Source organism: Nanorana parkeri, unplaced genomic scaffold (genome assembly GCF_000935625.1).
Source record: "Nanorana parkeri isolate BGI_ZX_2015 unplaced genomic scaffold, ASM93562v1 scaffold310, whole genome shotgun sequence".
NCBI classification, from domain to species: Eukaryota; Metazoa; Chordata; class Amphibia; order Anura; family Dicroglossidae; genus Nanorana; species Nanorana parkeri.
In genome coordinates this window covers 970,719-985,229 of record NW_017306578.1, presented here as the reverse complement: position 1 = coordinate 985,229, position 14,511 = coordinate 970,719, and the positions used below count along the sequence as shown (strand labels likewise).

At 40.0% G+C, this 14,511-nt stretch overlaps 1 protein-coding gene across 1 annotated transcript in view; it reads left to right on the top strand.

The window, feature by feature from the left end:
• Nucleotides 1–14,511, top strand: part of DNAH6 (dynein axonemal heavy chain 6) — a 206,105-nt gene that overhangs the window by 35,861 nt on the left and 155,733 nt on the right. Inside the window, exons 10-15 of the mRNA XM_018557925.1 lie at nucleotides 37–237; nucleotides 3,610–3,730; nucleotides 5,887–6,038; nucleotides 6,630–6,782; nucleotides 9,002–9,253; nucleotides 10,073–10,201. Of these exons, the coding sequence (XP_018413427.1) occupies nucleotides 37–237; nucleotides 3,610–3,730; nucleotides 5,887–6,038; nucleotides 6,630–6,782; nucleotides 9,002–9,253; nucleotides 10,073–10,201 (1,008 nt within the window). The remainder of the gene's footprint in view (nucleotides 1–36; nucleotides 238–3,609; nucleotides 3,731–5,886; nucleotides 6,039–6,629; nucleotides 6,783–9,001; nucleotides 9,254–10,072; nucleotides 10,202–14,511) is intronic.

Here is a 14,511-nt window from a genome sequence, read left to right as displayed (position 1 = left end):
TGCACTTCCTAATTTTAATTTACCTTTTACTTTTAGGACAGCCTTGCAAATGTTGTTCAGCAGTTTCAAGAAACAGTGTTGTCATTAGCCAACCTTGTCCCAGACTCTTATTTTGATGCCTTTACTCAGCCAATTATTAATAACAAGTTGGAGGAAAAGACTTGTGGAGAAGGGCCTAGTCTAAGTACTATGTTTGAAGATGACAAGCATTTGCAGGGATTAATTTCTCAAATAAAAGTAAGTTTTACAGTTATCAAAGATATATATTTTGTTGTGCATGTAGTGTTTATGCAAATTGCCCTTAAAAATGTTTTCCAGTAGAGTTACATCCTTTGAGATTTCTTACAGAGGGGGGATTTGCAGCCCTGTTTTCATTAAAGTCAATGGGGTAACTTAGGCTTGTTGGAAGTTTAAAGGAGAACTATGAGGTGAGTGCTTTTCACTCACCTCATAGTTCTAGCCGATCTGTGACAATAAGACTGTCACAGGTCGGCTCAGTAGATCGGGAAGTGAGCCAACACATACCGGCGTTCGCTCACATCCCTCTCTGCCGTGACAGGGGAGGGGCTGGATTCCCCCCTCCCCGCTCCGATCCGCCAGCACTGACAGTCGAATCGGACGTGGGCGGGTACAGCTGGCTCTGCCTCTAGATAGGCAGAGCCAGCTGTCACTCACGCAGCTGGGCGGATCCAGACATAATTGTCGGGATTCGCTTCAGCTGTGGCGTCTCAGTATACCGCGAGCTGTAGCTGCACAGCCCATCTGAGACTGTCTATGGTGGGCTCTGAAGGGGTCTCAGGTGGGCTGGTCAGGGCTGCATCCCTCCCCTCCCTCCTTTCCTTCCTTCCTAGCTCCTCTTACCTGAACACATGGCCTCGTCTGCCGCCGGACCGGCCAGAAGTCACTTCCAGCCAGTCCGAAATCAGATGAGCAGCGTCGCTGATGTGGCCCTAGCTTGTCTCAAAGCCGCTGGAGCGGCAATGCTGGGGCCCTGCGCTGCAAGGGGCAGGCCTCCGCCTCCTCGCCCTTCACAGTCATATGATAGTCATGTAAGGGACCCGGGCAGGCTGCCCAGGCCCCTTACATTAGTATCGGCCGTACCCCCCTGATGGCTGCCCTGGCTTAGGGTGACGGGAGGACGCTAGTTTTTGTCCTCCCGTTACCCTAAGGAGAACTATGTGGAAAAGCCCTAACCCCATAGTTCTCCTTTAAGCCCTTACCTGAAATCAGCAGTGGTAAGAATGACTTATTGAGGAGGTGCTTTAACAGATGCTCATAGAGCTAAACGACATCTAAATCAGGATCTCTAGAAATAAGCAGTATGTAGCACAACATTTTCATCACTATTGCTAATGTCAGAGACCGGTCATGAATACAGGAAAAATCGAACTATTTGATGATATCTATTGGACCAGCTGCCGGCATTAACACAAAGTCAGCCATATTGGTTATCCTTCATCTTGTGCATGTGGCCATTATTAGAGAGCTAATCAGATATTAACTGAATGCCATAGGTAAGTGCAAGAGCAGACCAATACTGCACAGCTAGAATTGGTTAGGTTGTGAGCTTATCACAGCATATAACTAAATGAATATTCAACAAATGATTTCTAGAAACAAATTAAGTATGCTCTAGCCTTTTCCGAGTCTGGCTTCTAATTGAATTTAATAACACACTCTCATGTAATAGCACTAGTGCTTGGTGATTGGCCCTGCTTACACAGGGTTTTCTTTTCTTACTCCCCGGGCCTAAACAGAGCAGAGGAAAAGTGTAGGAAGGGTAAGTATTTGCTGCTGGGAAGGGGAGCGTTTAAAGCAGACCTTTACCCCCTTTGACTAAAAATCACATCAGCATACAGCTCTGCATGCTGATATGGAATCATCTTACATTTATTCGCTAAACAAACATATTTTTATTTTACTTACAATCTATTTATTTGCACTTCCTGGTCCACTTTGGCACAAATGATGTAATCATGCTCAAGCATTTATTTATATTTGTCCAAAAAAATAATAAATTAAGATATACCAAAGGATATAGTAATTATAACATTCTTATTTAGCCTAACTTCCTATATTGGCTATGTTAGAAACTAAGACCCTAATACAATACAGTAAAGTCAACCAAGTTGTTGCTTATGTTTTTAAGTGACACTGACATTTCAATTCTCTTTAAATATTTAAACATACATCATTTTCATAATGGATTTGATTTACTAAAGGCAAATAGGGTGTTCACTCTGCAAGGGAATGTTTTCTTAGGTTAGTAAATGAGTTAAAGCTTTGCTGACTTCCATCATCCAATCGTGTGTAAACCAATTGCCAATATTGACTCAACCCCAATGTCTTAGTGTTCCTTAAAAAAACAAGATATGTTCACAGTAAACTGGCAGGAGATGCTGGAAAGTAAAGGCAGCTAACAGTTTAGTTTCTTCTCTTAGGGACTACTGGTGAGGGTCACACTCTATTTCATAGATTTGTATTATATATTATCTTTAATGTAACCAGAGGTTCTGAAATATGCAAAGATTGGCTGGAACAACCAAAGCTCCCAGGTCAACAGGAATTATGGCAGGGAGATCTAACTGTTAAATTGTCCAAGACATATAAGAACTCAGGGGCTAATTCAGCCCTCCAGGCTCCATCTATAGTTAAAATATCACTTTATAGTGGCTTAACACTTTAAATTACTTCACACCTTTGGTTTGATCCACTCGTGTTTGAGTGCCCTGTTTTTGCTAAATCACATGTTTTTCTCAAAAAAGGCAGAGTTGGTAGGTATGTCTTCTGGGTCTGGCAACAATTTTACTTCGCTATTCATTTGTCTTTTGTCCTATGTAGTCTGTATACTACTGGTCAGATACACGGCATGCACAAAAAACAAGGTTTCAAACTGAACTAAATATCAGCACTAATTTCTGACAACACACGGTGGGGTAGGATAAACAAGATGGCATGTAGATGGATGAAGACAACAGTTCCCACAGCTTAAAGCAAACCTTATGTCTTTGGGTGGCAGAAAAAGGGATAGGAATTGAGAAGAAATTGAAACAATCCACTACCACATTGAAGCATTGTTATTTGGTGATGCAGTAGGAGTGTATTTTGTGGGAAAGGAGAGCAGTTTGAGTGGACATGTGTAGTATGTGTATGTCGTATGGAGTTCATATTTGGCCTGAGGCAAATGAGACCAAAATGTATTCACAATATTTTTTGCCAGGCCTTTTATAAAGAGTACAGCGTTATTATCCTTAAACCTATTTTTCATTTAAGTAATAATAACCATGGATACTTGAAGTTGAATGATAATACTTCACATCTGTGCAGCACAATGATTTATATTTAGTGAAAACCTTAGTTATTGAGAAAAATGTCATTTCATAACGTAATAGCACTGGCAGCAAAGCAAGAATATTTTAAGCATGACCGAATCCTAAATATGTTGTATTGGAAAGAAATATTAGGGGATGGATGTAGCATGTGAACATAACCTCTTGCTTTGTTTATATTCTAGAGTCTTGTAAGAGTGTGTCATCTGAAATGGCTGGCTAGAAGCAACAGCATTCTTTACTCATGAAAATGTAATTATATATTTTCTGTGTATCCTAGGAAACTATACAGTCTGCATTCGATACAGCCAGTGTATATGCAAGAACATTTGAACGGTTTCATTTGTTCTTTAAGGAAAATGAAAGTCTAGATTTGAAAGCGTTAAAGGCTGAAGACCATGGTATGATTTGGTTTTTCTGTTTATATGTCACTATTTCTTTCTTGCTTTATGCACTGCTTGACTGTTCATCTTCAAGGCAACATATGTAATACATTATGACCAAAACTCTTTTATACCCTCATAATAAGAAAGCATTACGATGGCCATAGATACCTCATATAATACCTCATCATGAATGATGGGTGAAGAGGCATCTGCTCATCCTTCAATCCACCAGGATTCATTGATATCTGTATGATTTATTTCAATATGTATTGATGAATTGTGAAAGCTTTGTTTTATTGTCCATTCTGAAAGGAAGAATTGGCTATAAGTTGCAAAATGCCATATTGTTGCAAATATTCAGGGGTGATTAATCAGTTACACGTATCAACCCCTTACATCCATGCGTATATTCACTTTCATGTTGGACAACATGTACTTCAGCTACTTGTGCCAGAATATATGGCCTTAAGAGTGTACTTTACACTTGCCCTTAGGTTACCTGTGCAACAGCCCAAATAAGTGCAATTATGTGATGATGGTGTGCTGCACCCATAAACCCATGTGGCATTCCATCATTATATATATTGCAGATTCCCATATGCCCACTCATTTGCTGGTTAGAATACTAATCTTCCAACACAGAGTGAAGTGGTAAGATTTGGACAAAATGATCTGCTCAACACTATTTGTCTATTCACGAAGCTGCCGAAGGATCTAGCCGTAGCTTCGGCCGATTTGTAGCTTCAATTTGCAATAGCCAATAGTAAACTAGCATTGTACCCGCCCTCTGCTGCAGTTCTCCATCAGGTCCATCAGCAGAGGGCAGGTACAATGCTAGTTTACTATTGGCTATTGCAAATTGAAATAGCCAATAGGAATCTAGCAATGCATTCCAATGGGCAAAAACATTTTTTTTTCTATTCTGACACGGCTCCGTGTCAGAATAAAGAAAAAAAAAGATAAATCAGTGTTTCTCTCCTGGGCGGCCGGGAGCGGAAGGCTCCCAGAGCGCCTGGGAGATTTTTTTATTTTTTTTATGGCAGCAGAACCGCCGGACATTAGAAAACTGTTGGGCGGAGCTAGCTGTCATTGCTAGCTCCACACAATCGTTTTCTATTTACTTATTTTTAACTTTTTAAACTATTTTTCTGTTCTGCTCGGTCCCTCTGAGGGACCGAGCAGAACAGCCGAGCCAAATGCCGCTCAGCGGCATTCGGCTATTCACTCACTGCTGTTCGGCATCTATAAGAATAGGCCGAAAAGCAGTGAGTAGCCTGCCAGAAGTTCGGCTCACGCGATCCAGATGTTGAATCGGCTGAGTCGAACTCCTTCTGCACTTCAGGTCAGCTGAACATGCTGAGCATGTTCGGCCGACCCGAAGCCATGCGAAGCAAGCCGATGTACGGCTGATTTCAGCTGATATACGGCTGAGATCAGCCGTACAAGCCTGAAGTGAATAGCCGAACGGTGTTCGGCTCACTTCACTTGGGGTCGGTTGTTCACTCAGCTGCCATATTGTTCCATAATAACACAGACTTCGAAAAGCTGAGTTATAATGTATAGTTACTGCTACAGCAGAAGCGTAGGCTGCGGAAGTGAACTGGAACTCCTCCTAGGAAAAAGGGTACAATAAAAGAACACTGGAAAATACCTTCAATGGATCTTAAATGCACTTGGGACCAATTGTCCTATGTGGTGTTTTTTGTATGCAGTTTGGCAGAAAGACTGTAATTTGTCTAATGTTACCTGCAGTTAGAATTATGTTGGTCAATGCAACCAATACAATCATCATTTGTTTTAATAGGTTCTGTTAAGGCTTTCATGAGTTGTGTTGCTTGTAACAAAAGCTATTCATGATTACAAACATGGCACTGTCTCTGGTTACCGGAGATGTAACTATAAATGACAGGGTGCAAAGCAGGACCACTTTGTGGCCCCCACCTTAAAGTTGATCATACTATACAGAGCACTGATTTATTCTGTAATGAACACTATGTCATACTAAAGGTCTTCAGAATAATCTGATATAAGAGTCTGGAATACATGTGCATTACTTTTGACACCTGGATAAACTGTTTTGGGTTGCACAGTTGTTATACTGTTGTGCTACTGTGTGTGTTTTATATCCTTGCCAGTCAAGGTTAAGAACTGCCTGTTTTATTTCCATGTAGGAGTTGATTTCTTTGCAGAACAGCTGAAGAAATACCATAAAGAACATGGGGATGCTATGGCAATCACACAGAAGAGAAATCTAGGATTATTGTTCATAGATGCCAAAAAATTGAAAGATAAATTAATACCTTCTCCAAAAAGATGCTTGGAGGTAAGAATACATGTTGCAGTTTCAGAACAGTAAAGGTCTTGAATGGAAGCACATGCTAAGTTGCCATGTGATTGTGCAGAGGCAGAACAAAAGGCCAATGGCCCTTGTTCAGAATGTGAACTAGTGTGCTCTAATATTTCATCCAAAAATGTTCAACTTCCATGCAGAACTCTGGGATTCTACTGGGTAAAATATGCTCTTTTTCAACTTTTTGAAGGACTTATGTAGACTGCAAATGCAGGTGCATTCATTTCCAGTTCCTCTAAACTGCTCTTGATCTCCTATTGAGCTGTTTTTGTAAGCTCATAGTGAGAAAAGCATGCATAGGGAGAAAAGCTTTTCTGGCACAAACAAATGTAAAAACAGATGTAAAAAGATGTCTTACAGATTCTAAATAAAGGGAAATGGCAGTTGTGTTTGGGTCCCCTGACCTCATTGACTCAGGGCCATTTGCACCCTCAACACTCCCTTTGGTTACACCCATGCAAGTTGCAGGGATGCTGTAAAAGAGAATTTTTGCCTTTTATTGACTACCACAGTTTGCTTGGATTCCCCTATACTGATTTTTGAATATACCCTTCTGTTTTTCAGGCGATTAACGAGATCTTACCTGTTCTGGCTAAGAAAAAGATGGATGCCATCATAGCTGAAGCTCAAGATGCCCAGTTCAAACTTGAATTTTTTCCTACTACAACACTAGATTATGTAAATTCTTTGACTTTCTTGGATGAAATTCAAGAACGGGTAAGTACATTTAAAACCCATCCCAAACAGAAAAGAGTCGGGTTTAGGTGTCATTATATATGGTTTCTGATGGGAAGTGTATGTTTTCATTTAAACATATTACTTCATACAGCAGAACAATCAACTTATATCTAAACAGAGACTAACTAATGGGTCTATTTATAAAGCTATAATGTACTGTATATGTTATCCGCCTCCTAAAATGATAAAAGGATTGAAACTTATGGCTGGAAGAGTATAGTTGGAAACTCCCGCAGATGGATGTCAGCCACAGTCTTTGAGAAAAATAAAAATGCAGTTTTTGTTTTGTCCTATTAGTGTCTACCTCTACCTGAAAGTGAAACAGTTATAATAAGTCATGTGTCCCTTAAAGTATATAGCCAAAACATTTTGTCAAGGCTCAAAACCCCTGTATGGGTTTTTTTTTTGCTGTATGTTACCATTAGGAAAATGTGCCTTCTCTTCTTGTCCCAGAAACACAACAGGAAGTTAGATTAAATCTCCCAAAATAAGGGATATTCCCCTCTTAGAAAGTTGTCCTTAGAACAGGTGTCCCCCATTGGACGATTTCTCTTCCCCTCTTGCTCTGGAGACAGTTCTACAATTTTGGATTTCCCCTCTCTTTTTTTCTCTGTGACAATGGTCCTCAGTAATCATTGAGGGTGAATGTCCCCAACAGGGACACAGACAGCAATAAAGACTTGACAGAGAGTCAAACCCTTTCCTATTTTATCCATAACAAAAAAAAGTTTTGCTTAGAGATACACTTTAAATGGCTTTATTTAGTTTATCTGTGATTGAATCTTGGGACTAAAAGAGGTGAGCGGTCCCCTTGGGTCTTTCTGTTTCTGTCCTGTCAACTGCCCGAACCCATGGTGCTAACACACCTGTCTTCCAGCACATAAGAAACCATTATTAAACATATCCTATAATTATTTACATTACTTCTTACTACAGGTCTCAATTATGTTACACTGTTATACTCTATAAGAAAACGTTTTCATGCAAACCAAGATGTCCTGCAAAAATGTAATTAACAGGGTTTGGGATAAACGTATCACTGCCGGATGCAGCAACAATATTTAAACAATGAAAATGAAAGGTTAATGTTATAATCATTCCTGTGAGTTTTATAGTTTTCCCCAACACGTCACTGAGGACTTGTTCACACTGTCCGTATTCGCTCACAAAACGTCCCCCTGCGTTCGGGGGCGTGGCGGTGCATCGAAGTCAATGGCACCAAAGCCACGCTCCCCTGCCCGCAGTGCGATCGGATGCGTGGCAAAACATTGCTTGCGTTCCGTTCCACTGCAAAAGCAAAAAATGCTGCTTGCTCTATTTTTTGCGTTTTGCAGTGGCCCGGAACGCAGCCAATGTTTTGCCACGCATCCGATCACACTGCGGGCTAGGGGGTGTGTGTGGCTGCGGTGCCATTAACTTTAATGCACCGTCACGCCCCAGAACGCAGGGGGAAGTTTTGTGAGCGATTGCGGTGCGTTCCAGCAGCTACCGCTCTGGAACGCACCACAATTGGTGTGAACAAGCCCTGACACTTTTGCTGGACAGCTTGGCCTGCATGTAAATGTCATTGGAAACATTAATAAAAAAAATGTGAAATAAGAAAATGAATAACATGCTGTTTAACAACTGTTGAGATAAGATTGCGGCTGCACAGGAAGTGCATTGTTTTCAGTCAGTCATCCGACTCATAGATCTGCATTGTAAGAAGAAGCAGTAAGGTATTATGATTGTATGATACTGGAAAGGAGGAAGCCGATCTTGTTTATGTAATGACTAAATATGATTTGTGCCACACATACATATACAATATAATGCATATACTTAGGAACAACGTTTATAAAACATTAGGATGAATGAATATATACAATATTTACACAAAGCTGATATCTACTGTATTACCTGTTTGTCTAAAAATTTCAGTTTAAAAAAAAAAAACTATACAGATCAAAACACATAGGACAAATATTTCTTCTGCTGAAAATTGGCATTGACAGCAAGGGTGCACACAAAGATAGGAAACATGTAGTTTCATAGAAAGAAAGTAGTTTTATGGTTACATCACCCATTCATTTAATTTAAGTTATACATTTTAAATGAAATGTAGAATGCATTTTCTTTTTGTCTAGCATTGCCGCCTTGTACATCGCATGTTTGCTTTTTATATAAAAACCCATGACTGACTGATATTCCTCTGATAGGTTGATGTTCTTGAAGAAGAGTCAAATGTTGTCTCACAGATGTATCAGCTCATTGAAAGCTATCATGTTCCTACACCTCCAGAAGATTTTGCAGTGTTTGCTACGCTGAAACCTTCATTCATGGCCGTTCGAAATGCCATTGACAAGTCAGTTGGTGAGAGAGATGGCAGCATTGAGAAATTCTGTCGTTCTTTGGATAAAGACATTGTAGAACTAAATAAAGAAGTGAAGGATGTCAGGCAGCAGTCACAGGTAGGAATAACCAAGTTTTAATTAAATAAGCTGAGATATTTCATTTTTGCATTCATATTGACTAAATATTTTTATGCTTCCCGCTAACTAACAATAATTCACTTGTATTGCCATAAACACACAAAAAAAAAAGAGGGGAAAAAGCAACAATAAATCAGCTGAATTAAGATATATGTTGAAGCTGAACTCTGGGTACACTAAAAAGAATCCATATAAAAAAGAAACCATATAAAAATATCTGTAGACTTACATGTCTCCTTCATGGAGATATTTTTTAATTTTCTGCCCTACTAGACCCTACATGTCTATCTGTGCAGGTAGGTGCACCCTATCACACTGCCGCTGCTGCAGCAATGATAGGAGAGTTCTCTTCTGCCCTTTCACCACCAACATTGCTGCACCCATCTGCCATTCTGCTTGTTCTCTCCCCACTGGTCACCTTCACATAAAATAGGAGCCTATTCAGGGAAAAAAAGGCCACCTATATATCAACATTTGAAAACAAGCCATGATATGTACAGGTATGGCAATAGCTAACTAATTATCAAAGATTTGTTGTGCCTGAAATTCGGTTTTACCTGGACTATATTATTGTAGAATGGAATATTTTCTTTAAATGCTAAAAAACACAAAAACTATGTTAACGTTATGTTAACGTAACTGAAATTTTGATCCAGTGAATGAAAGTATCATTGCTCCATACAGTTAAAAGTTAAGAAGCATATTGTTATTCAGTAATTAACTTATCACTATGACAACATGAATGCATCCCTGTGATTCAAGTCAAAGAGTCTTAAATGTATGTGATGTATTTTACAGGACCCTCAGATATTGGATATTGCTGCTGATCAAACCAAAATTAAACAAATACTTGCAGACTTGCAAATAATTTTGGATGAATTACAGAAAAATGCATTTCAGTACAAAACATATCAGAAGAACTTTAAGGTAAAGTGAATGGTACTGGTTTTTGATGTATATTTAAATTACACTTTATCAAATGGATTGCAAATTTGAGATATCTGTTTTATTACATACTGAACTTTGATCTAGTTCCCTTTATTACAATTTTGGTGCATGGGGCAAAATTTATTTTTTTTAAATTCTTTTGATGGTGTTCCAGGACTTATTGGCAACTGCCATTTCTGGGACTATCCCCTCCTTCTAGAACCCTGGACATTCCAGTGCAGTGCAGTCTGGATCTTGCTGAAAAGTATAGTCTACCCATTTCCTTTCATTCTCTCTGATTTGTACTTTCACTGGTTTCTGATGGGACCTTTGCCTTAGTCCCCGTTCACATGGAGCGGATTACCGCGCGGATTTCCGCTCGAAAATCGCGCATATTGCCACGCCATATCGCGAGATCTCGCTCGTCCAATGATTTTCAATGGAGCTGTTCAATTCTACAGCTCAATGTCGCCTGTAGCTCGATGCTCGTCGCTTGTGCCGGACCCTTTTTTGCACAGATGTCGTGCGATTTTGCTTGTATTTTCATGCAGCCCAATACGGAAGGTCGTGCGATCATTGCGTGAAATATCGCACTACTACTATGGCGCGAAAGTCCGCACGAGTTGCATGTCGCTCAGTGTAAATACCCCTGAACTACCTGATATGAAACTAAACATACATTTTACATTTTTGTGATCAAATCTGCTAAACTGATTACATGAATAAAACAAAGACATTACTTCAAATGTATAAACAGCTACCCCAGTTATGGCTCTAATATGCAAGTTTAAAAACTTTCTAATTGAGAGCTGTCAGTTGAGAAGTAGCATAGGGTGGACCAGCTCTAGACTTCACCAGGAAGGTTCTGGAATTGACTTTTCTTTATTGCTCATTAAGGGACACAGGATCAGAAGTAAATCAGAGACATCTGGTGTATACTGCTACCTAAAAGAGGAATTTGACACTGGGAAATAAGACAAAAAACCTGGATTTTTACTGGACATTTTTATTTTTTAACAAGTTTTTTACTTCAACTAGTCTTCATCATTCTGTTTCTGAGCTGAGCTCTTGTGCTGCTATCCAGATTGGCTAATCCTTGGCACTGCCTTTAAGGCGGTCACATGAACCCTGCTGAGCACTATCTCTTCCCACCTTTTCAGCTTAAGGTAGTCATCCTGCCACTGCTCTACTTTCAGTGTCACACAGTTTTACCTCACTTTCTTAGTCAAAGCAAGAAAATGTTGTCCCTAGAAATTTTCCTAGGGAAGGATTCTGACCTTTTTGAAATCGAGCCTGGGTCAACATTTGGCCCTTAATACCATCAAGGGACAAATCTCAGCACTTGCGATCCTGTTTCAAAGACTGATTGCCTCTCATTTCTTGGTAAAAGCCTTTGCACAAGGTGTCACTCATATAGTCCCACCTGTACATCCTCCAGTGACTCCAGGGGATCTTAACTTGGGTCTGTTAGTTCTTCAAAGAAAGACATTTGAACCTATTAGGGATGTTTCCCTGTCAACTCTCACTCACCTAGTTGCCTTCCTAATTTCTATTACCTCTGCAAGGCACATTTCTAAACTAAAAACTTTGTCTTGTACAAGAACCTTTTCTTATTTTATACAAAGACAAGGTTGTCTTAATGGCCCAGACCCTCTTTTCTCCCTAGGGAGATTTATTTCTTTCACCTTAAAAAAAACCTCAATTTTTTTCATTAACCCTTGCAGTGGGGCTACCCCGGCATTGCAAGGGTTAAGCGCCCATTTGTGTCTGTGGGAGCTACTCACCCGAAGCTCCGAGCCGGCCAGCTGTCACCGTGCTCCCTCCTGTCTGTTTCCTCTCCATGCAGCATTAAAATCTGCAGCATCCTCATGTCTATACACTGCGTATAGATGTGATGATTTACAGGCCGCTGCTGAGGAGGGGGAGAGACATTGAAAGGACTGTACTAATAAGAAGTCAGCTCAGAGCTTTGGGTGAGTATAACCTTTTTTTCTAAACCTAGACACAAACAAGCAGTTAACCATTGCAGTGCAGGTGTAGCCCCACTGCAAGGGTTAATACAATAAATTCCTGGAGTTCCTCTTTAAGCAGGACATTGTACTTCCATCCCTCTGTCTGGCCCCTGTGCATCTACAGGAGATTTATTTTATTTCTTGGAGCTGTTTATGCTTATCTTACAGCTACAACTTCCTTCAAGAACACTGATTCACTTTTTGTTATTCCTGAGATTCCCCGTAATTTCTTGGTGGCTCTGGCAGATCACTATACAAGCCTATAGGCTTATGGAAAGTTCCACCCTTTCCTGGCAAGGCACACTCTGCTAGATCAGTAAGTGCTTCTTGGGCCATGGCATTAGGCATTTCTTCTCACATTTGCAAAACCATCACCTGGTCTTCTGTTCACATGTTCTCTAAGCTTTATCCCGTGAATATTCAGGCCTAAGCTGATGCAAGATTTGGAAATAAGGTCCTACAAGAGTAGCTCTTTGAGTTGCAGGCTCGTCCAAGCTCTTACATTGTTGTTCTGTGAGCTTGTTAGTGTTTTTGTTTGCTATGTTGCCTACCCTTCAGTTGGACTGCTTTTTGATATCCCAATTGTCTCTGATTTCCTTCTGATCCCGTGTCCCTTAATGAACAATAAAGAAAAAAGGATTTTGTACTTACCGAAAAATCATTTTTTTTAGTTAATTAAGGTACATGGGTCCCACCTCTCAGTGTTTGTGATCTACTCCTCAAATTGCTTACTACAAAACTGAAGCATGATGGGATTGGCTGGCCCATGGCTTATTTGTTTGCCAGCATTCATGTCCTCCTTTAGGCAGCAGTAAAACCCAATTGTCTCTGATTTAAATCTGATCCTGTGTCCTTTTAAGAAATGGATTTTATGATAAATACATGGGCTTTAGTTATGGTCACCGCTACATACTTGATTTTTTTTTCATAAGATGAATTATTCAACTTTAGGCTACTGACAGGTGTACTTCAAATATTTTAGGCTCAAACGCACAAGAATCTGTAGTACTACTCACTGTCTTATGTTTAGTAATCTCCTGATGCAGGGTTTACACTTAAGTTTCTCTTTATGTTTAATGTTACTGACATACTTTATATAAACTTTGCTGACTTTAGATGCAAATGCGCTCACAATGATGTGCAGTTTGGTGCTTAGACGGGTATAATTAGCCCTTGCTGTCTGTCAAGTCTGTTAGGCTAGTGATTCCCAGCTTCAGAATATTTTTCTTCTCCCACACACATCCTTATTTATTGCCTCTTCCAGTCCTGGTTACTTTGTTATTATGAAGCATTAGGGGCTATGAGAGAATTTATTACCTACAAAAGATTGTTTAGACATGCAAAAATTCACAAAGTATGCAAGTAACAGATTATTTTCGTTTATCATTATCATTATAAATAAATTCTATTATTATTAATATAGTTTTGCTGTCCAAAATGTTGGATATTTAAAAGAGAAAATGTAATGGTTTATAGACAGGTTTTTACCAAGTTCAATTTAAAGGACAATAGTACCTTTAATTAAACTACTCGAGACCACCCTACCTATCTTAGTAGTACAGCTTAAGGCTGGCCATGACATGAATCCTCCAGCAACACACACAGCGTGTTGATTGAGGAATTGCCGCAGTTTGCATTGTATTCTGACAGGTGCCGCCGTCACCGGTCAGAATACCCGATCAGAGGCTGCCGGCTCTGATCACGCAAAGATTTTCCAGTCGACTCCTTTGATCAGCTGATCGAGAAATGCAGGGGGGAGACAACAGCCCCACACACTGTGAGAATTTCAGCAAGTATATTAAAAACCAGCCGAAATTAAACACAGTGTATGGGCACCTTTAGTCTGTTATGATGTTTGCAGCCTTTCACCATGGGCCATGCCTGCACTGTGAGCCTTTGTAGAGTTATATAGAGCTGTAGTCCCTGTGTCTTTAGTCCAGAGAACATTTACTACAGGGTGCACTCATGAAATGGTCACCACAGAGTAATAGGGGTTGTTAAAAGAGAGAAACTATCTTTCTCTAACCAAATGCCCCATCTGACCAGAGCACAAAAGGGTTTAGTTGAAAGTAGAGGTTCCATAGTGTTGTTATTGCAGTTAGGCAGCTCCTAAACTAGGGGTAACCTCTACCTATTGAGGGACAGTTAAGTCAAGTGAAACCCTGTAAGAAAAAAAAATAGTTTTTTGCTTCATTGTTTCATTTTGTAATTAAAGAAATGCTTTCGATGGATTATCAGAAATAAAATTCAGAATAGCTGGTGAGAAGCTGCAGAAAAAAATGCACCCCCCCCCCCCCC